Source organism: Delphinus delphis, chromosome X, assembly GCF_949987515.2.
Source record: "Delphinus delphis chromosome X, mDelDel1.2, whole genome shotgun sequence".
Lineage (NCBI taxonomy): Eukaryota > Metazoa > Chordata > Mammalia > Artiodactyla > Delphinidae > Delphinus > Delphinus delphis.
In genome coordinates this window covers 10,553,183-10,580,189 of record NC_082704.1, presented here as the reverse complement: position 1 = coordinate 10,580,189, position 27,007 = coordinate 10,553,183, and the positions used below count along the sequence as shown (strand labels likewise).

Below are 27,007 nucleotides of genomic sequence, written 5' to 3'. Positions count from 1 at the left end.
TTGTAGAGACGTGGATGGATCTAGAGACTGTTATACAAAGTGAAGTAAGTCTGAAAGAGAAAAACAAATATGGTATATTAACGCATATATGCGGAACCTAGAAAAATGGTACAGATGAAACAGTTTGCAGGGCAGAAATTGAGACACAGATGCAGAGAACGAACGTATGGGGCCCAAGGCGGGAAAGTGGCGGGGGCAGGGGGGTTGTGTGATGAATTGGGAGATTGGGATTGACATGTATACACTAATATGTATAAAATGGATAACTAATAAGAATCTGCCTTATAAAAAAATATATACAATTCTAAAAAAACGAACCTTGGAAGTATGGCGGTGATGGTCGCAGAACAACGTGAGTGCGCATAACGCCACAGAACTGTACACTTTAAAAAAAATCACTGTATATTTTCCCACAATGAAAAGTAAAAATGAAGATTTTTAAAAAGAACCTGGGAAGTGAAAACAGCCACTGCGAGCAATAGCTTATAATGAGAACTGCAGGAAGCCCAAATGCTTCAACAAGAGACCTCTAGCCTTGGCCTTTATTTCTTTATTTTTAATGAAGTAATCCTTGATCCGTAAAGAAACATTCAGATACACCAGAGATGATGCTATGAAAAGAAAACCTTTTCATAAAACAGTAAGTCCTTCAATATCGCAATGACCTCCCCATCCACCATTTAAATCCAATCTGTATATATCAGGCTTTCAGAAAGCGAGCCTCTTCTCTATCAATATGGTCAAGCGAGAGGCACCCTGGTCAAAATCTCACCCTCAGTAAACCAAGCAACTCAACTCCTGGCTCAAAGGCAGGAGAACAAGTTTATTATCTTCTACCAGGTTTTCAGATCCTAGGGAGATGCCTGTGCACTAAAAAATCAATACAAGATTTTTCAGCGTATTCAGTTTTGTCACTTGCCTGGAGACAATGGCCTCAGAAAACAGGACGAACTGTCTTACTTCCCTTTCCTCCCTTTCTGTGTGCACTGCCGTTTAAAGACATGCTCTTTGTTCCATAAATTCAAAGATTGCTTTTATGTCCAGTGGGGTAGAGACAAAAAGCTGTGTTTTTTAAGTGGTGAAATCTGTCAAAGTCCCAAAGGCTCTTGTGATACAAATCGGGTCGTTCTATACAGCCTGAATCCCCAATTCCACAGGGGAAATAAAAACCATTTATAACTCAAAGTAACTAGCAGTAATAGGTCAATGCACCTGACTGCTCATGAATCAGTGACAGCGACACTGCTGGCTGCCTGGGGGAGACCAAGTAGGGAAGTGTCTGAGCCTGGCCCAACCCTTGCAATCCCACCCCGCCCCACCTCCTGCCACGTACAGGCAGGAAAGTGGTACCAAGAAGGGGGAATGCCCTTGCCCACCCGCTCTGGACTGGCAAAGGATTATCTTAGAAGTTGCACTTTCCAGACCCTTATCCCCCCACATGAAGATCCATTGAGGTCCAGCCCCCAGAAGGGTCAAAATAACTGCTCACTGACCTCCACCATTCTCACAGCTATGCTGGGATGGCCAGCTCTGGATGGAATCCCCAGAGCTCCCTCCCAGCCCCGCCCTCTCTGGAAGGGCCCAAGGCTTTGAAATTCTCTTCCTGGAAGCAACAGAAAGAACGGAGGCCAGCCTGACAAGAGAGAAAGGAGCAAGAATGGAGAAAGGAGGCTTCCAAACAGAACATCTGCCTGGGGAGGATGAGTAGGGCTGAGAAAACTGAGGACCCAGTGCACACAGTTCATGGGCGACAATGCTGGGCACAGAGCTCAGGGCTATTTCTGGAGATGCTGAACCCTCTGAGAATCTGCTGAAAGCTATGTATGCCACCACCGGAAAAATGCACATTTACACATAATAGCCAGGGGTCCTTTGATGTCTCTGGGACAGTGTTTCCCCAACTTGCTCAATGATAAGAATCACCCAGATGCTGATTTACAATTCACAGTACCAAACTCTCTTCCTAAAGTTCTTTGTCAGCAGGTCAGGGGGAGGGGTAGTTTTTTTTGTTTTTGTTTTTTAACAAACCCTACAGGTGACTGTTAACTTCCTGCAAGCTAGAGAAACACTGCTCAGGAGCAGTAAGCCCCATAATTGGCTGTGCGTTCGAATCACTTAAGGAGATTTATAAACCATATGGGTTCATAAGCCCCATACTCAGATCTACTGAGTCGAATTCTCATGGTGGAGACGTATGTGGTGGAAGGTGGTGCTGATGCCCAAGCAGGTTTAGGAACCTCAGCGCTAGTGGTCCCTGGACCAAAGATGAATAACCCATGTCCAACTTCACCCAGGTTCCGTCCCTGGTAGTTTGGGCTGGCCAGGGCCCGGGGGCCCGGACGGCTATTATGGGCACCAGGTCACTCACTGCTTGACATATCACCAACATGGGACAGAGTGCTTTGTGCACTGAAAGTCCGGTTCCTCTAAGTAAACCTCTAAACTATCGGCTCCGTGAAAGCCGGGATGATTATGTGTTCTGCTCACTGCTGTCACATAGGAGGTTCAACAAATATTTATTGATAAAGTAATGGATGAGTTACTTAATACACGAATTAGTAGAGTTGGCACTCTGTATCCACAAATTCCACGTCTGTGGATTCAACCAACTATGGATCTAAAAAACGTTTTTTTTTAATTCCAGAAAGTTTCAAAAACCAAACTTGAATTTGCCCCAGGCCATCAACTATTTACATAGCATTTACATTGTATTTACAACTATTTACATTTGGTATTAGAAGTAATCTAGAGATGATCTAAAGTCTACAGGAGGACGTGCATAGGTTATATGCAGATACTACACCATTTTATATAAGGGACTTGATCATCCACGGATTTTATTTTGGTATCTGGGGGTGGGGGGTCCTGGAACCCATCCCCAGTGACTGTATAACTAAAATCCATTAAATTGGAGTATGACTGTCAGATGTGTCAATCTGTAGATTTATTTCTATGGCCAACAAGCCCTTTAACAAGAACCCTCTAATTTGAATAATCAATACGAAAATCACTACTATTTTAACAATATTATCAATATGACCATTGACCAAATTCTATGTTTGTTTTTCACACATTATTCCATTCTATCTTTAAAATAGGCGTGTAAGAGAAATATAACTATCTCCATTGCGAAGAGGCTTAGGAAGATTATTTGCCCAAGATCATACAGCGACTAAGCAGAGGAACTTATATGTGAACCCAAGTTTCTAAAATCCACGCTTTTAACCATGCAGCCACTTTCATCTGGAAGATGGTCCACTGTACAGTGAAAATTATACCCCAAATCAAATTAGCAATATTAAATCCAGATGGATTGCTGCTGTCATTCTAAGGGCTTCTGATATGGCCTGGAGTTTCAAAAGGTACAAGAGCATTTAAAGAAACCTAGGAAGGATGCTGAGCGTGATGGTTAAGTAACACATTTACTGAGTACTGTACCTCTTTTGTGAAAAGGGCCCTTGAGGAGGTTTAAAATCTAGTTGGGGAGATAAAACATGAGCAGATGAAAACTGCATCATCAGATTTATCCAAAGTAGTCCACGGACCTTGCCAGATGGGTAACCGAGAAGCCCAGTGCAAGGGGTAAACAGATCCTGTAGGGAGGGTGGGAGAGAGGCTTCCTGGAGGATGTGGGTTAAGCTTGGACATGAAGGATCACAAAACGTAGAAATAATAGGTAGTAGAGCATTCCAGATCAAGAAATGGTAAGAGCTGGAGCAGAAGAGTCAGTTTGAAGACAATCCATAAGCAATATATTGTTTATGTTAATTTTCATTATATCATTATGATCATTATATACATCCACTGTAGAGAAAATAGAAGATACGAATAAACATACATATACGTATACATCCTCTATACATCTTCTATAAGCCAACCACCCAGAGACTCCTTTTGATATATATTCTTTCAGGGTTTATTCTAAGCATATTTGTGTATTTATTTAGACATATGCATATTTGTCTACATGCATTTAATTTTATATGTATACATTTATACATGCATATATGTATCTTTATATATGCACAGATTCGTACATATACGTTTATAAAATACGAATAATGTTTGTGGTGCCCAGTGAGAAAGATCAAGGCAGCAGAGAAAAACTTTTCACAACCACAGGCTCCAAATGACCATCTCTCCTTTGTCACCCCCGAATCCACACCCAGTGCACGCACTAAAAATGATAGTGTGGAAGATTATTTAATGACATAGAAAAACATTCTAACAGGGTGTTGAGGGAAAAAAAGCAGGTGATAGTATCTACTGTGTAATCCCACACATGTACTTAAAGATGTGTACGTGTGTATTATAAAATTCAGAGAAAAAAGACTGGAAGGATAATCTCAAAAAGAACCTGGGAGTACGACCCTTGGGGGATATTTTCTTCTTCATGCTTTTATGATTTTCCAAATTGCATGCATTATTTTGTAATCTGAAAAAAATCGACACCACGAAACATAAGCAATATTAAAAGCAGACCAACACAAAACGGTCAGGGGCGTTCTGGTCAAGATGCATCCTAGGTTTTTTACACAGCTGAAACCGAATTAACATTGACCAGAAGACAGAGAAAGCAAAGCACTTCTGTTTGGCCAAGACCTGACTTCCAGGCTTTGAAGGGTATCCGCCTTTGAGGGGCCCAGCGAGAGGGTCAGGCGAAGGCAGTGCAAGGACGCCCTGATCGCTAGAGGGGGGTGGGGGTCAGGACACTCTTCCTCCGGCCCCGCCCGCCGCCACCATCTTAACGCTGCCTCCCACTGGCTGCAAAGCGCCCGCGGTCTAGACCTCCAGGCCGTGGGCTGCCCCCGGCGCCCCGCCCCCTCGGCGGCGTCCCCACGCGAGCGAGCCGGGCCGCCGGCACCCGGGGCCGGTGGGCAAAGCCCTCGGCTGCACGCCGCCGCCGCCGCGAGCAGCTTTGTCATGCCCGGCGCCGAGCACTTCTTCGCCAAGTTTCACCTTCCGTGACACAACTTTTCTGTGTTTCTTTTTTCGGCAGCCGCCGCATCACGAGGCTCATGGGCACACAGGTTTGTAAACAACCCGCCGGCCGGATCCGCGGCGACTGAGGGACGCCGGTTAACCGGGCCGTTCGGCGTTCCCGCCCGGGTCCGAGCTTGTCGGGTCCCAGTTAGTCGGAAAACAAACGCTCCCGGGAGCTGAGAGCCACGAGGAGCGCCGGCCCCGTTTCCAGGAGAACCGCTCACATTGTTCCCAGGGCTCCGAAAACCACGCAAATCCAAGAGCTCTTGGAAGTCTTTTCAATAAGCCCCCCAAGGGAAGAGGCGAGCACACACACGGAGAATCAAAGGCAAGAGAAGCAGGTCAATTCACAATACTTTCAAAGTCGTGGTTGAAAGAAGATTCTTAAAATAGCTGTAGGCATATATTCAAGAACTGCGCTCAGCCTGCCTTCTTTAGCTTGTTTACTTCTACTTTTAAGAGCAAGATAAATATTTGAAGAACTCGATCTGTTTACTGACCCCCAGTGCAAGAGCAGGAGACATGCTACCTACATAATTTGGAGGGATTTTTTTTGCGAACTGGGTTTCACATTTGTTATTAAACTTACCTATAACCACGCGGTAGACCCGTCACTGTTCATTACGGCTGTTAAACCTAGGTTCTGCAGCACCAGAGAAACACTGCATGAGTCTTAACTTTGAGAACTATAATTAATAATGCTCGTTCAAGGCGTATGTCTCTGTTCACAAGATATATTTTTGGAAATATTATCAAACTGAAGGCAGCATAAACAGTATAAGAAATAAAGCTCGCACTTTATTTTTCCATTTAAAATGAGTTATATAATAAGTAGTGGAATGCTTCTTCCATGGAGCTACATGTTAAGGGGGGGGATTTCTTTTACTGAAGTTATAGCTATCAAGGGAGAAAATCCAGACATGAGAATCCTCCAATGAGCCCAGCATACCCTAAGGAACCCCATTCACTTAATGAAAACCACTGACATCTGTAGACAAGAAAAGAAAGGGGGCAGAACAGGAGAGAAAAGGAGGGAGGGAGGGAAGGAGGAGAGGGTGGGGTTGAGAGAAAGAGAAGGGAAACGAGACAGATGATTCTGCTGAGAGGCAGACTGAAAGCATATGCCATGTAATGGAAAAAATAAATAAATAAACAATTGGGAGTTTTACCCAGTTGTGAATTAAGAGGAAGTGTAATCGATAGAACACAGGTGAAACAAGCTCCCAGACTCAGTTCTGGGGAAGAAATACCATTATTTTCAAACTGACAGATGCTTACATCTTGAAAGTCAGAATCATGGCCAAATGAGGAGAGATGCACTTTGGAAAGTACAAGTGAGAATGTCCAAGGCCAAAGAGGAAGGAAAGGGCACCCCTAAGGCTTAAGGTAGGACTGGGTTTCTCTCATCTCTGGGGGGGTGCAGCACAGTGCCCGAGATAGATAAGTCACTCAAGAAATCTGTTCGGACATCTCTTTGGCTGCACAAAGATCACAGCCATGGAGCAATCATGCCTGTATAGGCAAACTCTTCCTAGTCATGTCCACGTTGGCAAACGGCAAGTAATTTGGTCCTTGTGCAAACCTGGATTAGAAAAGAATCAAGTGGGCTTCCCTGGTGGTGCAGTGGTTAAGAATCCGCCTGCCAATGCAGGGGACACGGGTTCGAGCCCTGGTCCGGGAAGATCCCACATGCCGTGGAGCAACTAAGCCCGTGTGCCACAGCTACTGGTCTCAACCCGGGACTGTTTTCTCATCTGTCAAATGGGAATAATAGTAGTATGTATATCTATCTTGGATAGCTTGAGATATTTCATGTCAATCCCTGGCATATGGTCAGTGCTCAAAAAAACTACTGCTGTTACCAAATGCAAGTTCGTGTGCCTACGTCAGAGTTTGGAGCGCAGAACCCCAAACTCCACAAAGGGCTTCAGCAAAGCATTTTTAAAGGCCAGGTGAGGGGGCTGATCACAGGGTGTGTGATCAGCTCGTACACAATTCTCTTGATGGTGAAGTAACAGGGCAATTAACTTTAATCAGTCCTTAGGCGCCAGAAGGGCTGGGGGCTCCTGATCATCAAGTAGTTAACTTCTTCCATTGCTGGTGGGTTTTAGCATCTGAAAAACTCAGGAAATATGCATGAGATACTATTGTCTGGGTACTTCAGAGAGGAACTACAGCAGAGGATATGGGGGAGGGGTCTGTCCCCAGCAGGACCCGTAGGGTCCCGCTCGGGTTACATTATTTTTAAGACTCCAACCAAAATTACTTCCCCATCCTATCTAGATGTCAGAAACTCAATCACTGACATTAATTCCCCGGAGTTAAAGCGCTGCCTCTGGCAATCCTTAGTTCAATGCCAGGTGCTGTGCCAGTAATTTGGGACCCACTAGCTGTGTGACCTCGTACAAACTACATAATCTCCCTGAACTTCAATTTTCTCATCTCTGAAGTCCATAAATACTATTCACTATTTCATTTGGCTGTCATGAGGATTAAATGAGATATATATAAAAATCATGCATGCCTAGTAAATAGTGAGTGCTCCGTAATTTAGAAGCTACTATAATAATGATAATAATAACTATGATCATTATTAAGGATGAAAAAGACGTACCGTGGCTTAAAGGAATTCCCTACCTTGCCTAGATCATTCAACAAATGCTCCTTATGGGCTGCCAAGTACAAGACCCTGTTGAGTGCCCTAGCGTGGGGTCTTCCAAGAAACCAGATGCCAAGACAAGAAGAAGGGCTGTCAACTGGGAAAGGAAGCATGCTGACCAGAGAGGTGGCTAGGTCTCAGGGACCAAGAGTGCATCCTGCGAGATTCCATTTCCATTCAGTTCAATAAAGGGAGAACTAAAATATGATGACAGAAATCAAAATAGTAGTTGCCTTTGAAGGGGGAATGATTAGAAAGGGACACAAGAAAACTTTCTGGGGTGATGAAAATATTCTATCATGTGGGTGTAAACATTTGTCAAAATTCATGGAGATGTACACCTAGGATTTGTTCATGTTGTATATAATCTTCAATTACACAAAAGGAAATTGGGTTCGTACCATTTTTTTAATAACTTTTATATATAGTTTGGCCTCTGACCAGGCCTGCCTTTCACCAGAAGATTTTTTTCTTTCTTCCCAGGCCCTACTGACAGGCTCCATAAAGGACAGACATGTATACCTGAGAATTCCTTTGGGCAACAGTGATTGTCCAAACCAAATCTTAAGTCTCTGCACAAGGCTGAGAGCAGGCAGGCCAAGCAAACGCCTCAGCTCAGCCCAGCCCCAATGCACCCCCTGGAACGTCAACCTAAACCTTACACCGACATAAGCCAAGGGTGCTGCCAGTTTAAAAGACTCAGCAAGGACACCTACTACCCTCTGCCCACTGCCTGTGGGGAGGGTCTTAGCCAGTGACACTAATACCATTTCCATTTGAAAATCAATGCTAAATGTAATTTACAAGGGCAGAGGCATGAGTAGGGCATGAGAACTGCTTAACAGTAATCTCAACATACAGTAATTGTAATTTAGGCTTAATGTTTATTACAAACCCAGATCCCTAATAAAACAGTCCTTCACATTTCCGTTGTGCCCCAAGAATCAAGAACTTATCTCTTTTCTAATATAAAACTCCCATTTTCAGGATTAATACCCTGGAAAACAAGGCTTTAGAGAAAAACAAGTGGCCATCCAATTCAAGGAGAAATTAGACCTGCAGGCTGGAGTGGGGGGCATAATGATTACTATTTCACTTTCTTTAGGAAATTAGTGCCATTTACCCAGAAATTCACACCCCTAAGAAATGTTTCATCAAGATATGGCTTTCACCAAAGTGATAAAATGTCACGTCTTAAAATGTCAGAAATCTCATTCAAGTGAGTTCGTAGAACTGGTATATCACAAATAGATAAGCTACATCTAGAGTTGGTGAGGACTGATGAGGATGAACCACGCTACACAGGACGAGAAATCCTGCTGCTAACATGTCTTCTGGATCCTCTGGATAGGGAAACGTAAATGGGTGGCTGCACACAATGATTTCTGCAGACATTTGTCTTCTCTGCTAATTGCTAAAGCTATATTTATGTGCCCAATCTTCGCATTCCAAAGACCACGTTAAGCTTAGCACGGTAATAGACATGGAGGATCCCCTCCACCTGCCACACTTTAATTCATGGGAGGTTTTTTTTCCCTCTTTGAATTGTTTAATCTTGGCAATTATCTTGTATTCCTTTCAAATTTCTCAACTCCAAAAATACAAGCCATAATGAATCAGACACTAGAAAGGCCTTTTATTGGATATATTTGAAGAACTGCAACACATTCCGGTTGTTCTGTGTTGATTGTAATTCCCAGAATGAGGAGTTGATTTGAACATAAAACAGCACAGCTGCAAAGAGACCTGGAATGTTAAGTTTCCTCTCCCTAGTGACTGCCTCACAAATCAGCCCTCCAGCTTACCACCCAGACCCTGGCTCCAGTTCTCTCCCAGTTCCAGCTCTGTGCTCAGAGCCACCATACATGTCCCTGCGCACGAGGCATGGACCTCAACCCCACAGCTCACTTTCTGCTCCTCGCTCATCCTGCAACATCCTTTCGGACTCCAACCTCCCTCACACCTCCAGCCCGAGGATGCATCCTAACGCCTTTTAACAATTTGAACTGTACTGGCAAGAGACTTAGAGGAAACAGAGCTAAGAAGATACAGTGCCCCTAACCCGCATCCCACTCCTGCTCCGGCCTGTCAGTAAAGAAGCTGCACACCACTGGAAATAATGATGACGAGGATTTTGGGACACTGTGCACTCATCTTCTGCACCTATCCCCAAGAAAAGACCAACGCTTCTCATTAGAGATCTCCCTGGCCACACCCCCTCACTGAGGCTGTGATCACCATCTCGGCCACGGAAGCAAATCTGGGGCTTATGACACTCCATAATACCGTACTGGTCCATGGTGACACGCACCAGGTGAAAAAACAAGCCCCTATATGAGTAATAGGGAGATTATGATTGCTAAGTTTTTTTCTCTCTCTCGTTTTTTCCCCCAATTTATTTATTTATTTTGGCTGCATTGGGTCTTCGTGGCTGCGCGCGGGCTTTCTCTAGTTGCGGCGAGCGGGGGCTACTCTTCGTTGCGGTGCGCAGGCTTCTCACTGCGGTGGCTTCTCTGGTTGCGGAGCACGGGCTCTAGGCGCGCGGGCTTCAGTAGTTGCAGCACACGGGGTCTCGGTAGTTGTGGCTCGCGGGCTCCAGAGCGCAGGCTCAGTAGTTGTGGCGCACGGGCTTAGTTGTTCCACGGCATGTGGGATCTTCCCGGACCAGGGATCGAACCCGTGTCCCCTTCACTGGCAGGCAGATTCTTAACCACTGCACCACCAGGGAAGTCCCTGACTGCTAGTTTTTAATAAGAGGTCGCCAACATCATGACTTCCTGTGGGTGAAATACCTCTAAACACCTGCTTCACCTGGCCCCAGTCTGAGAAAGACACTTGACGGAGGCGACTGCAATAATCTACCAAGACCAAGATGAGCTTTTGGAATGGCCTTCCAGGTTCAAGACTTGATACGCTGGCTGCCTGACCACAATGCCCTGTCCTTCTTAGGTATGATTAGAGAGGCTACTGGAAAAGGCCAGGAAGGGAACTGCAAGAGGCCAGGAAGGGAACTGAAAATGAGCTGCACCCATAAATGCACGTGTGCAACGTAATCTGTTACAGCAACAGCTGTGCAAGCGGCTGGCGTCTCGGACTATGCGTGGAACTGTCCTCCACTGCCCAGCAGCCAGCAGAAACCCAGCCTGACGTTAGTGCTGGCCGTCTCAGAGAGAACCCACAGCCCACATGGCCTTTAAACCTGCCCAGATGTGATGGCTCTCAGGCTAAGCACAAGGGAAGGGGTTGCTGAAAAAACACACCCAAACCCAAACCCAAACTCCAACTACAAACCAAATAACAGTTGTGGGGTTTTTTTGGCCATGTCACGCGGCATGTGGGATCTTAGTACCAGGACCAGGGATCAAACCCGTGCACCCTGCAGTGGAAGCGCAGAGTCCTAACCGCCGGACCGCCAGAGAATTCCCAAATCAAATGACAGTTTTGAAATCAAGAATTGGCTAGGACTTTCACTCAATCTACAAACGATTTAATTTTATCTGTAACAGGCTACACAGTCTCCGAATGCCACAGGAACACGGTTGCAGTAAACCAGACAAAGCCTTAACTGAGTGCTTTTACAACAGAGAACTGCTGAAAAGATCTTATGTGACAAGGTAGAGAAGAGAATCAAAGCTAAGTGAATATCTGCTTGAACAACCAAATGTTATTCTTCCCTGAAATGGAAATAGGTCCTCCTGTTCAGGAGCTGAGTGCCCTAAACTATATATTCATCTGCCAATTTAAAAGTTTATGCATGGGACTTCCCTGGAGGCGCAGTTGTTAAGAATCCGCCTGCCAATGCAGGGGACATGGGTTCGAGCCCTGGTGCGGGAAGATCCCACATGCCGTGGAGCAACTAAGCCCATGCGCCACAACTACTGAGCCTGCGCTCTAGAGCCCGCGAGCCACAACTGCTGAGCCCGTGTGCCACAGCTACTGAAGCCCACGCACCTAGAGCCCGTGCTCCGCAACAAGAGAAGCCACCGCAGTTAAGAAGCCCGCGCACCGCAATGAAGAGTAGCCCCCGTCGCCACCAACTAGAGAAAGCCCACAGGTAGCAACAAAGACCCAATGCAGCCAAAAATAAATAAATAAATTTTTTTAAAAGAGTAGATGTTAAAGAACTTAATCTAAAAAAAAAAGTTTATGCAAAGCCTAAATACACAAAAGATGATTTGCTGCTCAAGAGGCCATTTTAATACTTTCAAACACAATCAAGATTCCCCTCCCGCCTCCCAAAGAGGACAGTCCATCTTGTCTGGCTATGTTACTGAAAAAGGTTAGAGAAAACATCATCGTCCATCATTGGTCTTAACCTCAATGAGTTGAAGAACATCATTTAAAAAGACAAAGAGCAATTTATATGCTCTGAAAGCCATATTTCATTAAGCAGCACAAAATAACTAATTACCTGCTACCTATGCTTTAGAAAGTCTAGAAACACCGTACTCTGTGATAATCTTCTATGCAGTTATGATGGGCTGTGAGCATCAACCCCAGGTGATGGGGTGGGAGGCCGAATTTAAACGAGCAGTAGGCTCTGAAAACATTATGAAATTCATTCAAACTGTTGCTAAATTTTGACTTGATTCAATCATTTGTCACACCATCATTCAAAATTAAGTGTGTATATTCAAAGTACCCAATAAACGTTCAATCCTGTATCTGTTGCAGAGTGTGCTCCTGAGTCACTTAGCTTAAAAATATCCAAACATGACTTCTATACATAGGAAATCTGTAAATAACCCAACCTCTCCATGAATATGGTCAATAAACTTTATTAGCTAAAAATATAAATAGACTTGGTATCTTTCATCTCTAACATAAAAAGTCGTCTTTAAAATTTAGTCACACAAGACTTTTAACATATTTACCTGAAAGGGTAAAATACCAAGGGCTACTAGGCATTCACTATTTTGAAAATACTCTATATTCAACAACCAACAGAAAGACAGAAATGGGATTCGGGCTCTTAGCAGCCATAAGATTCCCATCTCCTCAGGAACGTAAACTCCCTTCTTAAAAGTTGTCTTGTAATATTACTTTAATTTATTCTAATTACAACCATAATTCCAAATGCTAATTACACAATTCATACAGAGAGGTATTCGGTTTCAAATGTCGTGAGTCAACGTAAGAAAATGTTATGACATACGCCTAGTAAAAATTTTCATTCTCAAGTGACAGAAACTTGTCCTAATGTTTCCAGACTTGTTACTCCGTTCTGGACAATTACAAATTATATTCCTAGAACAGCATCTCATTTTCTGTGAATGAATTTGGTTTCAGGGTCCTCCCAAAGGTAGCCTGAAATAAGCCTTAGGTAACCACCTGATGGAAATCAGGGACCAAAGTTCCAGAAACAAACTTGAAATACTCCCAGATGCAGAAGGGGAATCACTTGCCTAGGTCAATTTGGTGCCACCATCTTCAATTTTATTCACCTGTCTGGGTCCTCAACGGAAAACAAAACCTTCTAACGACCCGGAAGTCACTTTCTCTTATCATACGAATGCCTGTTTAAAACGCACAACAATTAGGAAAGCTCTGGAAATGTGTAGCAGGAGTTCTACTTTCCGGGTGACCGTTTCAATTAATCTGTGCGCCTCAAACAGCCTGCGGGTATCAGTGGGTCCGAAGGGAGTGACCTCTAGCCTTGAGCCGATGGCAACACTGACCCTTAGTACAGCAGATCTAAAGGCCCCACAAACTTCTGGAGCCTCTCGTCGGCGCTTCGCCTAGTTGGAAGAGAACCGGCTCCATTTAGAAACAAGGATAAAGGCCCTGAGCTGAAGACTTTGACAACTTTCCGCGGGGGAGGGCTGACGCTGCCCTAGAATCTCCCGGGAAAGAAAGCTCTTGAGAGATGGGGAAGGCGAGAAGGAGGAGATGAGAAAAAGGAAGAGGGAAAGGAGTGGGAGGGAAGGGAGCCCCAGGGCTCAAGGAGGAATCGGGGCCCCGTGAACGAAGGCTGGGGCTCCCCCCACTGCAGCCCCACTTCTGCAGCAGCGTGGACCCGGCGTGGGTCGCTGCAGCTCAGCATGCCTGGGGCCCTCCGGGCCGGTCCAGCCCACTCCGGCGTCCGCTCTGTGGCCATTCCGGACACTTGCACCTAAGGCACCTGCCGTTTCCCCACGGCTCTACCACACCCCCTCTTCTGTGCCTCTCTGCACCCGGGTCTCCAAGGATGCTGTCTCCAGCTTACATTCCGGAGCTAAGCCGGGTCCTCAGCAAGGCCACGGCTAGGACTGGTGGGGGTCGGGGGGACGCCCCTTCCTTCTCCCGAGTTCTCCCCGGCCTGAGCCCTGCTCCGCTGCGCCTCCCCAGCCCGCCGGTGGGAGGCCCGAGGCCAAGAAGCGCTCTTCGGGGGACCGGCGGCCGGGCGCCGCGGGCCAGGTGGCTAAACCCCCCAGAGTGGAGGGAGGGGACTCTCCCCTCCCGCGGGGACCCGCTTCTGCTGGGCAATGGTACCAAGGGGACAAGAGCCTTTGTTCTCCCGGGGCTCGACGAGGCTGCGCTGCCGACGCGCAGCGCGGGCGGCGCCGGGGCACCGGGATCGCTCACTTTTGCACGCGGCGTGTGGAAGGTTGCAAGCTCCTGCCTTCTGGGGAGGGGACGTAGAGAGTTGGGGAGCGGAGGGCGTGAGAGGGAAAGGAGCGTGGGGGGAGGGGTTGTGCGTGTCGGCCAGGCTCTTTGTTTGCATTGGGGGCGGGGAGAGGGGGGGTTGAAGGTGGATTCGAGCTTGGGTTCTAAGAGTGGGGCAGATTCCTGAGTATGTCACCATGTTGCACCCGCGCAGCACACATATGCACACTCGCGCACACGCACACACAGGCACTCGCACGGAGAGGGGGCCGGCCGGTGAGAGGCAGCGCTGTTCCCGGCGCTCGCGGCTGCAGCAGCTTCGTCTGCCCGCAGCGCCACCCCGGTGCGTCCAGAGGGGGAGCGAAGAGGCTGGAGGCACTCGCGGGGCGACAATTCCACGAGGAAGGAGGGAAAGTGGTGCAAACCCAGGGCCCCCAGCGGCCCGGCCCCCGCCTTTCTCGCCGGGGTCGCAGAGGTCACGGGCAGCTTAGGCTCCGGGAGGGAGGCCGGGAGCCGCCGGAGGGCGGCGCGCACGCGAGTGGGCGAGGGAAACCAAGGGAAGGGAAGCTGGCGGACTCGGCGGGCGGGCTTACCCTTAGAAGCATCTTTCTCCTCTTTGGGTTTGGTCACCTTTCCACTCATAGATCCCAGCTTGCTTGACAAGGTTCGGCCAGGAGACGGAAGTCCTCGCCGAGCGGGCCGGACTTGGGAGAGTGCTTAGGGTGGCAAGTCACGACCGCGAGCTCCCCTCGGTGTGGCTCCGGGCAGAAGCCGCTTTCCCCCAGCGCTGCCGCCGCCGCCGCTGCCTACGGGAGAGTGGGGAGGAAAGGAGAGGGGTGAAGGAGGAGCCGCTGCCGCCGTCGCCGCCGCCGCCGCCGCGAGCCCGAGCGGCCGGCCGCGGGAGGAGCCGCTCGCCTGGCTCCAGAAGTGCAGAGACAAAGCGGCGCGGCGCTCCCTCCGCGCCCCGCGCCCGCCGCTCCTGCCCACCCCCGCCCGCCCGCGGAGAGCCGCGCTCGCCACCCCCGGGGCCGCCGAGAGGTGCGGCTGGGACTCCCTGGCTCGGCCGCCGGCCTCCCGGGGCTCCGCGCCGGCCGCTCGCCGGGCCGGCGCGGGCCGCGAGGGGAGTTGCCTGGGTGGGCTGCCCGCGCGCCGGCGGGCCGCTTCCCCCGCCTCTCCCCATCCGCTGCGGGCCGCCAACTCCATCAAAATAAAACGGCGAGGAAGGTTAAAAAAAATGAAAACAAAGACGAAAATATTCACTTAAAAATGACGAGCCTCCCCGAAAGGGAAATGTTTGAACATGTGATGAGCAACGTGTGAGCCTGTTACACCGCAGAGCCGCGCAGCTCCTCGCCCGCGGAGAATCGCGAGGGGAGGGTCGCCTCTTTCTTTCTATTGAACCAATTTTCAGGTTCCTATCATTTTGCCAAAGGGGGGTCCCGAGCTGCTGGCGGGCGGAGGAGCGGGACGCGACGGCCCTTACCTGCTCTCTCCGTCTCCCTACACCCACACCCCCTAGGAGCTCGCCCGCTCCCTCGCTTACGCTCTCCTTCCAAAGAACTCTCGGGTCCCGGAGAGCCGCGATTCGGCACGGCGGCGCATTCTATATAAACGACAAGGTGTGGGCACGCGGGGGGCGGGGGCCGGCGGGGGGCGGGGCCGGCACAAAGCCGCCGGCGGGCTGTAGTAAAAGGAGAGCTCGGCAGGGGCGCGCCGACGTCAGCCGCCGGGTGGCAAAACCCAGGCGAGCCCAGAGGAGTGCGGGCGAGCGTGTCAGCCTGGCGTCCCCCGGCCCCTCCGGGGTCAGGCAGGGCCCGCGAACGCCGCCGGAGCGGACTCGCACTGTCGGCCGCCGAGATCGAAGCCCGGCGCCCCCCGTCCCCCCGCCCCGCTCCCGTTACCCCCTCTGATCCCGGCGCCCGCCTTCCCCGCAGCGCTGCCTGGGCCCGCGCTGGTCGCCACCTACACTTTGGGGACTCCGCTGTTGGCAAGTGCCTGCACCGAGCGGTGGAATCTCAGTCCGGGAGTCGGCGACTCCTCGCCTCCGGCCAGCTGCCCAAGTTGAGACAGCCGGACTCTCCGCGAGAAGGGCGCGCTGGGATCTGGGTGTCAGTAGGGCAGAGAGTGAAACTGACCGCGGCGGCTGCCACCTCCCACCCCACCCCCACCCCCCGCACGCAGGCCCCTCCTCCTAGGGCTGGTCGCTCTGGCTGGCAAACTAGGCGCAGAGTGCCCACCACCCGGGATGGCCAACCCCAGACAAACGGAGTAAGGTGGGACTGGGGGCGAGTGCTGGAGAGGGATTAAGGGATCGACACGTCGCCTGGGGCACGCTAGTGACAAAACAGGGAACGTCCCTGAAGATTTGAACTAAAAGGAAAACTGCTCAGAAATTGTACAAGAGAGGGTTGGATGGGGAAGAAGAGAGAGCCTGGGAAAGGGAAGGGGGGACAGGGTGGCCCTGAAACATCCTGGGAAACCCTTTCCGCGATGGCCCTTTCTCGGCGCGCGGATACCCGGAAGCCCGGCGCTCTGTTGAGGGACTGGGGTCGCTGCTGTCAGGACTTGGTCCTCAGGGCGGTCCATTAATCAGAACATAGGCTCCAGCCTGGCGGTGGAGACGCAGCAGCGACTCCCATGAAGAAAATCCGTTTCCCCTTGTCCCACCCAACTCCACCCGCTCCTTAATTCGGTTTCGTTAATGGCATTAAACCAGGCGAAGAAATTATATAGATGGATTAGTCCTACTGAATCCCAGGCGGTGACTCAATTACAAGAGCCTGCTGTGGCTTTCAAGACCAGGAGAGTGGGCTGCCCCTGCCTCCAGCCCGGGTCTAAAGGTTGGCAACCCTCTAAATTCAATTTGCAGCCTCTGTCCTTGGTCTGGGAGGAACTACAGGCCTATTTTTCTTGTAAATAATATCTAATAATCTGGAGGTTGATGACACAATGTGATTATCCAACCCAAGTTTAGATCATTAGTATCAGTACTCTGGGAAAGAAAGAATTTCTCTTCAAATGACCGGAATTCAAAAGGGGTGGAAACTTGGGTGGGTTTAGAGGAAAGATGAAGGGGAAAAGGGGAAAGAGTCCTCAGTTTACACCCAATAATAATCAGTTACTATGGATTTAGCACCTACCCTGTGCCAAACAGTGTGCTGAATGCTTTACATCATTATCTTATTTCATCTTCACAGCAGTCCTAGGAAGTGTTATTTCCATTTTACAAATGAGGAAACTGAGGCTCAGAGAGGTTAAGTAACTTGCCCAGAGGTCACACAGCTCGTAGTGGTGGAGCCTGGATAAAAAACTAGGAGAGCCAGGATAGGAAACCAGGTGGGTCTGTCTTTTCCGTGCTCTTCTATTAGACCACATGGTCTCTCAACACTCCTATCAGCCTGTTAAAAAGAGGGGGGAAGCACATTTTCACTGAACCTATCTGCCAATCTTGAACCCCTCAGTCTTTTTAAACTCCCTTAACTCAGCACATTCAAACACACACACACACACACACACACACACACACACACACTCCTCTCTTCTGTACACATAACATTTGCTTTGTCTACATAACTCCAGTAAGCAACAAGACCCTCTTTTGGGAAAAGGGTCAGTCTCTGTCTTGGGGGTTATTAAGCATGGTGTCCATCCTGAGTATCTCAGCTTTCCTGACACACTAAGATTTCCAGGGAAGTTTTCTGCACAGAGAAGACTCCCTCATCCCGCAAGCCCTATCACCTCTGGCACCTCCGGCACAGTTAACTTCCAGCTGGAAGCCAGATATCAACCCTGTTCCTTGAAGGACAATAATAGTTAACATACGACTAAACCTAGGTTAGTTAATATGATTGAGGTGAGTTGAAGAGATGTCTGCTTGGGAGTATTAGTGGAGTCTGCCTGTCCATGAACGCAAAAAGATAAAGCATGTTTCTTCACCATAAACCACTCTGCCAAAGAAATAATCAGAAGCTAAAGAAACTAGACATTTCATGCAAGAACAATATAGTGATGTGTGTTCATATGGGGGCAAATCAATGACGTCATAAAGGCATTCATGCCAGAGACCAAGAATCATGAATATTCAAGGACCAGGACAAGCAATCTCCTCTAAACAAAGCTTCTGAAGACCCTGCTAGGGGGGTCACGGGCAGCCTCTTTCATGAAAGGCATGGAGGCCTTCCCTTTCTCCAAGCCCTGTGAGAATATGAACAAAATGTCGTTGGTACTGGCTCAAAAAAGGCACGCTCCAGTGTGTTCAGCCCCTGAGCGCCTTGTAATTTTGGATGATCGGCCACAGGAAGATCTGACCTCTGAGATAGGGTATTCAGAGGGTGGTCTTTTCCCCACCACCAAATGGACTCAGTGTGGAAGCATCTCAGTGAAGCCCGGGCTTAGACTGTAGCACTTCTCTGCCCCTCCCAGATCCTTCTGCCCCATCCCACTGGGGTGGAAGCTCCTTCACTTTCGCTCTAGCAATTGGTGCTATCTGATCCCTTCACTCCTCCCTGCCTTGTCACTATGGTAAAATGGTCCCTTCTGTCCTGTCTCTGTCCCGGGAACTCCATTCATCTGACACAACATGGGGCACAGGGATTACCCTGTATAGTCAGGTAACTCAGTCCTGGAATTAAGGCAATATTCCAAAACAAAAGGCTGCAGGGCCACGCCCCTAAAGAGGGCCTGGTTGTTTTCCGGAGGGAGGAGCTGAGCTTGAGTCTTTGGTAGGAAAGTGGGAAAGCTACTGAGAGTCTCATCCTCTTGGCCCTATCATCTCCCTGGTGTCTGTTTCATGCCAGTCCCCAAATGTCCCAAGACACCAGCCTCTGGATTCCAGGTTTGCTCATCCTCCAGCAGCTCTGAGCAATGCTTCTGGGCAAGATGCCACTCGGTTCCATTGTCTGCGTGGGAGGGTAAGGGTAGGGTGAGTGGGGTCGTGGAGGACAGATACACTTAGGGCTTCTTCCTGTCAGGTTTGAACTGTCTGAGTGTAGAGCCATTGTCATCAGAAACCACCAAATTAGACGTTTCAGTGACAAGACTGCTTCTCACTGGACCAAATGTGGTTTTCATTTGTGAAAGCACTTCACAGCAGAAAGCTGGTTCAGAAGGAGGCAGCCTGGCAAAAGCTACACTTCCAGCCAGGATACCTGAGATAAAGCAAGGCCCAAGGGACCAAGATCTGGGAGTTGGAAGTCCCTTTGATTTTTAAGCTCACATCTCAGCACTTTGAATTTTGAGATCCAAATGCTAGAGCTCTGAAAGGACTCATTTCTGATGCAAACTCTACAGTGTTTATCTATGTCATGACTTAACATTGCTTTCTAGCAGCATCATAGGCGAGTTGGTGGATTTCTGTGACGTAAGAGTTGGGTAAAATATAATAAGGACCTACTGTGTAGCACAGGGAACTCTACTCAGTACTCTGTAATGGCCCATATGGGAAAAGAATCTAAAAAAAAGAGTGGAAATATGTATGTGTATAACTGATTCACTTTATTGTACACCTGAAACTAACACAACATTGTAAATCAACTACACTCCACTAAAATTTTTTTTAAAAAAAGAGTTGGGTAAAGTAATGTCCAAAGATGGTGACTGTGGCCTGGCCATTGCGAGGTGAGCACTGACTCCTCCCCTTGATTCTGGGTGGCCTGTAACCGCTTCACTGGTGGAAGTGATGCTCTATTCGTTTTAGGCTAGGTTAGCAAAGGCCATGCAGCTTCTGCCTGGCCCTCTTAGGACGTTTGCTCTGCGGAAAGCCAGCCGGCATGATGTCAGCTTACCCTCAGACCACCATGGTGGAGACGTGACATCTAGGCTCTTCAGCTGACAGTGCTAGCTGAGCTCCCAGACGACAGCCAAACCATCAAATGACTGCAGCTCCAGGTGACATCTGACCTCAACCTTGTGAAAGACCCCTCAGTGGAGAACTACTCAGTGGCACCCTTCTCTAACTCCTGACCCATAATATTAGGAGCAGAATTAAATGGATGCTTTTAGGTGCTACATTTTAGGGTAATAAGTTGTGCAGAAATCGTAACTGGAATAGTGACCAACAATTTCTCCTCATCCTGTATGCATATGCCACTCCACTCTCTAGAGGTAATGTCCTCTTAAATCCAGGCTGGCCTTGTGGCTTGTTCTTACCAAAATAATGTGGCCGAAGTGATGCTGTGCCAGTTCCCGGCCAAACTTTAGGAGACTTGGCAGCTCCACTTTCTTTCTGGGGGAAGCCAACCACCACATAAGAAGGCAGACACCTTGACACCCATGTTGCAAGGAAGCCCAGGCAGGCTATGCAGAGAGACCACGTGAAGAGCCGAGAAACCCAGCTCACGGCAGGAACGAGGGTCCAGAACATGACCACGGTCAAGCCATCCAGCCAGCACCCATCCATTCAGCTGCAAGGCTCCAGAATTCATGGAGTAGAAAAGAGCCAACTTTGCTGCGCCCTGTCCAAATTCCTGACCCACAGAACTGTGAGTAGAACTGAGAGTAGGGAAAAGTTGTAAGACAGAGAGATGTCCACGATTTATCTGAAAACAGCTTCACACTAAGATCTTTCCAATCTACACCAAACATATAAGTGATTCTTCTGCCTCCCTTGAACTTGAACATTTAGACCATTGTAATGCAATGTTGGCATGCCTGTCAGGAGTGAACATCTTTAAATGTTCTGTCACTTTCTTCTCTAGTGAAGGAGGAAACAATGAGCTAGAACTTGTTCAAGGATTCTCCCAAACAAGGAACATCACTAGGCAGCATCCCCACCCGGAGTCCCTATCAGTCCACAGCCTTCAGAATCTCCCGTGTCAAGAGGAAGGGGTCATCAAAGGTGGCCTTTTCCTAACGGCATGTTCCTGATGTTCTTTACACCTGAAACAGAGGACCTAGCCATCGTCTCTCCCAGTAAATAACACCCAAAAGACTCTGGCCAAGGTGGGCCAGAGATTTTCAGACGCTGCTCTTCCCTCCGTGCTACTGGATACACTGCAATGCTAACAGAGAACATGTCAGGCGGAAAAAGATTATGTCTTACAAAATTCTTGGCTATAGCGGGCTTGGTTAGCACACTCCCATTTGCCCTTATCTTGAATCCTCAATGAGACTGTAAACTCCAAGGTGACAAGGACTGGGTTAAACTCTCCTAAGACGAACTGCCCCCATGCCCACTCCACGGTTTACACAGCGCCTGGCACATCAAAGGCGCAGAACATAGTCTCATCCTTGTAACAGCATTTATTTAATCTACTGGCTTTCCTGCTCCGCACTAAATCGTTATCCAGATTATGCCATTTTATACTCACAGCAACCCTCTGAATTAGTGACTATTATTAACTCCATTTTCCAGAGGAGAAAAGAAGCTCAGAGAGGTGAAACAACTTCCCCAAGATTGTAGTAAACGGACACACCCAGGAATGAGACTCGGGTAGGATCTCCCGTTTCCAAAGACCCTGCTCTTTCTACTCTGCGACACTGCATAGTTTGTAAATGTTAGAAAATAATTAGTGGCTCTAAAACTTCTCTTTATTTAAAAATAAAGCCAAGCAGGGAATTCCCTGGCGGCCCAGTGGTTAAGACTCCACACTTCCAATGCAGGGGGCACAGGTTCAATCCCTGGTCGGGGAACTAAGATCCCACATGCCACAGGGCACGGGCAAAAAAAATTTTTTAAATAAATAAAGCCAAGCATTAGAGCAAGAACAGAGATCTCAGGGCTGACTTGGCTTTCATTCGCTTTCTGTCCATACCCGCCCCCACATGGTAGACAGGGAGGTGTGCCAGTGGGATTCCCCTTCCAGGAAGGTCTTCCTATCCAGCTGTCAGGGGCCTGTCAGGGGGCAGCCTCTAGAGGTCAGCTCCTTCAGGGTCTGCCTCAGCTGCAGAACCCTGACCTCACCGGAAGTCATGTCCTTCCTGGGGCGGCCCACATCCCAGCGAACGAGGCCTGGCCATCTGCGCTCAATGCAGGCTCTCTGGCAGAGGGCACTCACGCCACAGCTCCCCACCTGATGGGCCGAGGCCTTGATGCGCCTGCATCGCAGTTCAACTTCTCCCTCTGCCCCATCCCACCTCCTCCCTCTTCCTTTTACAGGTGTTGATCCCTAATGAGCATCTTCCAGCACAAACTCCATCTGCTTTCAGAGATCCCAGCCTGTGACTCCTCTCTCTTTCTCTCCAACACTGTCTGACGGCCCAGGCTTTTGGTAAAGAGAGATTCTGAGAAACTTCCTCTTCTTCTGGTGATTTAAGTGACCATCACTGTGTTGCTAGTGCCTTTTGCCTCCAAGTTGCTTGGAACCCTCTTTGGAGCGTCAGGGTTTGGCGCTTGGATTTATACCTGCCCACAGAGCCCGGATACCCAGCTGCTACTGTCTATAACAGTTACATTTTAGGAAAAGAGGAATAACTTGCAGATGGTCAAGAAATTCCGAGCTGGGTTTCTAATGATGTGATGAGACACTTGTACCTGCACTCTCCTTACCTAGAAACTGTAACCCAGTTGGTGTGATTTTACTGGGCACAGAATGGAGTTGCACCCGGCACATAGCTGGGGTGACGGTAACCATCACACTGTTGTTGGTAGAGCTGTAGCTGCCAGTCTGCGGCTGTGTTCTTCTCTAAGGGACTCGCCATACTCGGTTTCCCACTCCTGCGATTCTTTATTCTCCTCTGTTCCACTTCTGCCAGTGCAGCCTCCAGTGGTATTTTCCTTTTCCATGTTCTCATCCCCTCTCCCACTAGCGGGGTCTAGCATGACTGTTCCCTATTACTTTTTTCTCCATATTTATTCACTCTGTTACATAAAGCCTCCCTTTTCCCTATATCACCCAGCCTGAAAGGTCAGGATTTACTGTGGTCTGCTTCTGGAGAGAGTATCTCAGATCAGTGATAGGAGATCTGCCTCCCTGCCACTCAGCCAGCAAAAGAGGAGCCCCTCTGAGGGTCCCCACTTACTACGGAATGAATGAAGCAACAGCATCATTTTTCTTCCCCATAGGCAAACACTAGAAGCATTGTCAAGGCAGCAAGACTAATGACCCAGAACTGGAGAGGCAATTAATAGATGGTGCTTTATAGAAATTGTCATTTCATACTTCTAACTGTCCTAAAAGTTAGATATTGTCACCCTTCATTTACAAATAATGAAAAGGGCTGAGAAAGAGCGATTTACCTGCCCGGGTAGCGGACAGCAGTAGAGGGATTTGAACGTAGGTCTTTCCGTTGCAAAAACCTAAGCAGTTTGCACTGCCAGATGCTGACATAGTCAAGAAGGCTCACCTACCAGTCTTGGCACTGGGCCACAGGATTCTGGAAGAATCCATGACCAGTGAGTGAGTGATGCTGTGGCTTTGGTGTTAGTGGAGAGGACGTCTCTGAGAGCCACGTCAAAGCATGCGCTCAAGAGAGCTACACACTGGGGCCAAAGGCAGAAGTCTCTCCAGAGGCCACTCCGCCACAGCCGCAGTCCTACCCTGCGCCTCTTTGGTCTTCCTGCTGGGGTACTGAGCTCGACTGTCTGTGGTCAGCTCAGGTACCACTGCCACTCCTGACCAAGGCCAGGAACCAGGTTACCCAGAAGGCCCTCCGTTGTGTGATTCCAGCTTAGACTTTGCCACTGAGAGAAACAGACCTGGAAGGTGGGAATGAAGCAGAAGTCACTGTTCTCGGGACGCTGCGACATTCAAGACGGTGTGACGTCACACATCTCTCTATGAGCTTCCCCTTCCGGGTCACCTTTTTCAGCGAGACCTGGTGACTTCTCAGAATTCCAGTGAGTTCTGACTTCCTCACCCCCTCCAATGCTTCAAGTTGGAGTCATTATGTAACAGGGAAGAGCTAAATTGGACTCCCATGTTGGATCTGTTTCTTTGACTTTAACCTTTGCTTTTCGTTGCTCTTGTTATTATAATCACACATAACGGCCTGCCTCAGGGAACCCTGCCCCTCTGCCTGAATGTCCAACTAAAGTGCCTCTGTTCAGCTCACAGGGAGAGGATCTGACCCTGCCCACCTGTGGATGGCTGAAATTAACACACCCCCTCACAGAGGCTGGTCATTCCAGGAAATGTTTTGCAAGACTGATGGCCCTTTTTACTTCACTTCCTCACCACCTCTCCCTCTCTATTTTGCCTTTTTACTTACTTTACTTCCCTCTCTGAATCTATAAAAGAAACTGGCATCCAGACCCTGATAAGATGGTTATTTTGAGACATTAGTCTGCCATCTCCTCCGTCTGCCGGCTTTCCGAATAAAGTCGTCTTCCTTGCCTCAACACCTCGTCTCCGATTTATTGGCCTGTCGTGCGGTGAGCAGAGCGAGCTTGGACTCAGTAACAATTAGAGACATTTGAGCCTCTGGCGTAAACCTTGTGGACCTTCACTCTCCTAGCTACTCCCACTTTTTATAAATATATACATAGATATGGTTAGATAGATAGACAGATCTCTTCTTCCTGCAATATTTCAGTAGTTCTATTTTCACGACTGCGCCCAAACTGATATAGGTTCCACCCTGAGCCTCATCACCAGCCCTGTGTTATTAAAGAGCGACTCCCTGGAAGTGATGTAACTAAGGTCCAGTCATCTAAAAGCCTTTCTTCTTTCTCTTTAGAAACCACAGAAGATTCTGGGAAGATGGTGACCCAAGCATGGGTTGTTTCCATCCTCAACTCCAGGCTGCCTGCCTCTCCTCAGCCAAAAAGCTACTGAGGTCTGTGGAGAAAACTCGGATGTGAGCGAAGCCCTAGGCATTGTGGGAGTCTCAGCAGAAAGAAGTGTTGTCGCACCTTCTCCCTTGAGAGCTGAGCAAAGGTGGGGATGCAGCACCAGAAAGGCCCGGCCCAAGGAGACCAGGAGATCGGGAAACAGTATCAGATCTGTATTGCCCGTCTCCTAGGCCTCCTACGGGCCAAGAAAGAATGAAGTAAAGGAGCAGAGAGGCACTCTGCGAGGAGACCTAGGAAGAGGGCGGCTTCCTTCAGGTACTTAGTTTCCCACCACTTGAGGGCCTCCTAGCCTCTGCGGAGCTCTCAGAGACCCCTTCCACCGTGAGCTGACTGCTATGGGCCAACAACAAAATCCTTTATAACCATCCCTGTGCATCCAGCACCCAGTGGAAGGTTGATGAAGCAATGTATGTCTAAAGAAATAAACTGACTGGGGGATAACAAATGCCAACTTGAACAACCATAACAGCTATAACAACAAAATAGGAAATAGAGTCACAGATGTAGAGAACAAACTTACGGTTACCAAGGGGGGAAGAGGGGGTAGGGTGAGTTGGGAGATTGGGATTGACATGTATACACTACTATGTATAAAATAAATAACTAATGAGAACCTACTGTAGAGCACAGGGAGCTCTACTCAATGCTCTGTGGTGACCTAAATGGGAAGAAAATCTTAAAAAGAGTGGATATATGTATATGTATAACTGACTCACTTTGCTGCACAGCAGAAACTAACACAGCATTGTAAAGCAACTATACTCCAATAAAAATTAATTTAAAAAAAAAGGCACTTACACAGAGATTCAAGTGCAGCCTAAAAAGAGGCTTTCTGGAACTACAAAATGTGATTCCCCAACTATACAGTTCAGTAGATGAACTGAAGGAAAGGATGATCACTGCTGAGACCCAAAATTGTGACCTGGAAGAGAAAGTAAAAGAAGAATCGCAGAGCACAAAGTCGAAAATACCTAGACAGGGAATCATGAAGGAAAATGTAAGAGACTTGTAGACCCTGAAGAATAAGAAGTCTTCTAGAAGAAGAGGGAAGAGACAGAGGAAAGGCAGTAATATTTTTAAAAGATAATAGAAAAGAGATTTGCTGAGCATAACAGCTATAAGATTTAAATAATTTAAAAGATGCAAAGAATAACTGTTTGGAAATTAAGAAATATACCCCTAGAACACCACTGGATCAAAAGTGAGATTACAAACTATCTAGAAAGCAATTTAAAAGAACACTATTCTAAAACCTACTTGGGGCTTCCCTGGTGGCACAGTGGTTGAGAGTCCATCTGCCGATGCAGGGGACGTGGGTTCAATCCCTGGTCCGGGAAGATCCCACATGCCGCAGAGCAACTAAGCCCGTGCTCCACAACTACAGAGCCTGTGCTCTAGAGCCCGTGCACCACAACTACTGAGCCCGCGTGCATAGAGCCCATGCTCTGCAACAAGAGAAGCCACCGCGATGAGAAGCCCATGCACCGCAACGAAGAGTAGCCCCCACTCACCACAACTAGAGAAAGCCCGCGCGCAGCAACGAAGACCCAATGCAGCCAAAAATAAATAAAATAAATAATAATAAAAAAATAAAAATAAAACCTACTTGGCACAGTAAACTGCCTTTCTCAGAAAAAAAATTATATTCTTAAATGTCTTCAGTATTAATGAACAAAGATAAAAGAACTTAGTATTCGTCTTAAGATATGTGGGAAAGAACCAGAAATTAAACTAAAAAGAACTAGGAAAAGGCTTTAACAACAAAAAAGATGGAATTAATGAGATAGTCAAAACTTGTTCTTTGAAAAGACATATAAAACAGATAACCTTCTTGCAAGTCTCATTAAGGAAAAAGGGAGAATAAACATTGACAACACTGGAAATGGAAAAGTATACATAAAAGATTTAAATAATTATAAAATGACACTACATTAAACTCTACCGCAGCAAATTTGAAAATTTAGACAAAAAGGATGATTTTTCAGAAACCAAAATTAACCCAACAAGAAGTGTTGAATAGGTCAATTATCAAAAAAGAGATTGAAAAAGTG

General features: G+C 48.1%; 1 protein-coding gene across 2 annotated transcripts in view; it reads right to left on the bottom strand.

Annotated features, from left to right (window-relative positions):
- FGF13 (fibroblast growth factor 13) overlaps positions 1-16,332 on the bottom strand; it is a 500,561-nt gene extending 484,229 nt beyond the window's left edge. The window contains exons 1-2 of one of the 2 annotated variants that reach the window (XM_060002578.1): positions 16,194-16,332; positions 14,821-15,033 (exon numbers count right to left, since the gene is read on the bottom strand). In XM_060002578.1, the coding sequence (XP_059858561.1) occupies positions 14,821-14,869 (49 nt within the window). In that variant the 5' untranslated portion in view covers positions 14,870-15,033; positions 16,194-16,332. Of the gene's footprint in view, positions 1-14,820; positions 15,034-16,193 lie in introns of those variants that run through there. The other variant, XM_060002576.1, reaches the window with a different exon arrangement.
- Positions 16,333-27,007: the final 10,675 nt, after the last annotated feature.